The following is a 2284-nucleotide window of genomic DNA, read 5'->3' as shown; positions in this document are numbered from 1 at the left end:
TAGTATAGTATTAATATAATATAATATAATATAATTTAATATAATAGAATATAGCCGGGGTTATGTTTAGAGTTAAGGCTAGGATTATGATTAGGTCACGCAGCACAGCTACGTGTCATCACCAGCTAGCGTGGTAGCTTGTTATTGGTAGACAATCTGTAACATCAGCTGCATGCACACTTGCAGGTTGCTGAGTTTGACACGCCACAAACTTTGCTCGCTGACAAGAAGTCCCTCTTCAGCTCCATGGTAGCATCGGCAGACCAGCAAATGCGTGCACAGCTGCCATCATCACAGATATCAGTGAGCCGCTAGTGGACCTGACGACATTTCGTGTCAACCCCAGTGGTTATGCGTATGATTTGACAACACGGTGCGTGTGTGTATACATGTGTGTGTGTATCAGGATATACATGCATCGATGCAGTTGTCGATTACAACAGGTGCTTCTATCTGCAGTTCTCTTTTGTTATGGGGTGAAGTGAATAGTTGTGATTATGTCTGCTCTATATTTGCTCTCTGTGTCAATAGGGTCGCAGAGGAGACGATAGCAAGCGTGGAGATATAGTGAATCTAGCTACGTGGTTTGTGATGCTCACGAACGAGTGTGTTCAGTGACATATATACACAGACCAAGTATAAGCAGGGAGAAAACAAGAGGTGCAAGGAGGCGAGCGTAGCAAATTTATCCTACACATGTCGTTTTACGTTTCGCATTCACACTGGCCTGCCTCCATGCGTGTATAACTAAGTTAAACTCACAATATTACCAATGTGTTGTAACTACCAACAGCTATTAATTGGCAGATATTTTTCAATAAACTATGACTATGTATGGCAATCACGCACAGAATGATGCGATATTTTAATTTCATGTATAGTTTAATGTAAATTTTAGTCACTCGTATTAAAAGTAATGCAGCACATGAAATCATTATGTAATCGGGGTAATCGGGGCGTAATGTAAGGTTTTCGGCCTGTGATTTGCATATTTATTAGATTGTTTGTAATATTTGTACTGTGAATATATTATATATATATACATATATAAGTATTTTTAGTGCTTCTGACATTTACCTATTTTGATAATAAATCTAAGGAGTCAGTATTTGTGATGAAGTTTAGCTGCAGTGATATGTCTAATTACTAATATGATGTTCCGCGTATACGTTAATATTTTAATTTCCTGTAAAAGGACGTTTAATTTCGTTGCATGTGCGGTCGTTCACACAGATTCGACTTGTATAGTAGCAGCAGCGACATTTCCAACTGGTGCTGGAGATTAAAGCAGCGTCCAGATTGAAAGCGATTATAAGCTAGTATTGTGAAAAACGTTTGATTGTAACGTTTACGTACGTTGCCGGTGTGCGTGGCGTTTTTTGCCTGTGAGCCCTTGTATTGCTTATATACGTGAGCCTTTAGCATGTGTCTACTAGAGCTATTAGCATAGTATACATGTATCCATGTGGGCACGTAAGCTACAACATTTCATACTAATTTCGTCTCGATTTGTCTTGCTATGAGGGATTACGAGATTTCCCATGAATCTCATATAACACTGGCTGCACTCATTCGTTTGATATTATTGTAGTATCGATGGTCGGGTCAACAATTCATTTCATTCCAGGTGTTATTATACATAAACATGAACTTATGTATACTAGGCGCATGCATTGCACACCTATGTATTGTTGTTTCGTAGTATACATGTAGTATAATGATATAAACTACGGATTGTACTCAAATCACTTACATTGTGCAAACCTCATACAACTGTATAACTGGAGAAGGTAATCATACCTGTAGATATATATGTACCTATATAATATACGTAGATAAATAGGTCAAATTGTTAGGTTTATATTACCGTCCTATCAATCTTAGCCACATTACTCGCGCTCAGTAGGCCTATACGTGTGCATCGTAGTGGGCGATTTGCCCTTGGTTGGTTGACTGCGCGGGGGGGGGTTGAATTTGGCGAGTTGACCCATAAGCGAAGAATACATAATTAGTTGCTTTGTAGGTTTCCTAGCTGTGATCTACCGTACCTTGTTTGTACGTTCACGCAGGCATCGTAGATATTGTGTAGTACAAAGTTGGCGAGTTAATGAGCTAGTACTTGTCACGCTATCCGTCAGGTTTCAGGTCGGCACGAAACACGCGAAGTGTGTAGGTGTCGTTATTCTGTCTACACGAAGCACTCTAGCTGCTGGCGTGACGATGTTGTGAAATTCGTGTATTCTTACAATAAATTCCCAGTTTAACGCTCATTTCTTCACAGCAA

At 39.6% G+C, this 2284-nt stretch overlaps 1 protein-coding gene across 1 annotated transcript in view; it reads left to right on the top strand.

Moving 5' to 3' along the window:
- LOC106807554 (multidrug resistance-associated protein 5-like) overlaps positions 1-2284 on the top strand; it is an 82711-nt gene extending 80427 nt beyond the window's left edge. The window contains exon 31 of the mRNA XM_014809919.1: positions 187-2284. Coding sequence (XP_014665405.1) covers positions 187-315 — 129 coding nt within the window. The 3' untranslated portion in view covers positions 316-2284. The remainder of the gene's footprint in view (positions 1-186) is intronic.

Source organism: Priapulus caudatus, unplaced genomic scaffold (assembly GCF_000485595.1).
Source record: "Priapulus caudatus unplaced genomic scaffold, Priapulus_caudatus-5.0.1 Scaffold222, whole genome shotgun sequence".
Lineage (NCBI taxonomy): Eukaryota > Metazoa > Priapulida > Priapulimorpha > Priapulimorphida > Priapulidae > Priapulus > Priapulus caudatus.
The sequence above is the reverse complement of the archived record's forward strand: the minus strand, read 5'-3'. Positions and strand labels throughout refer to the sequence as shown.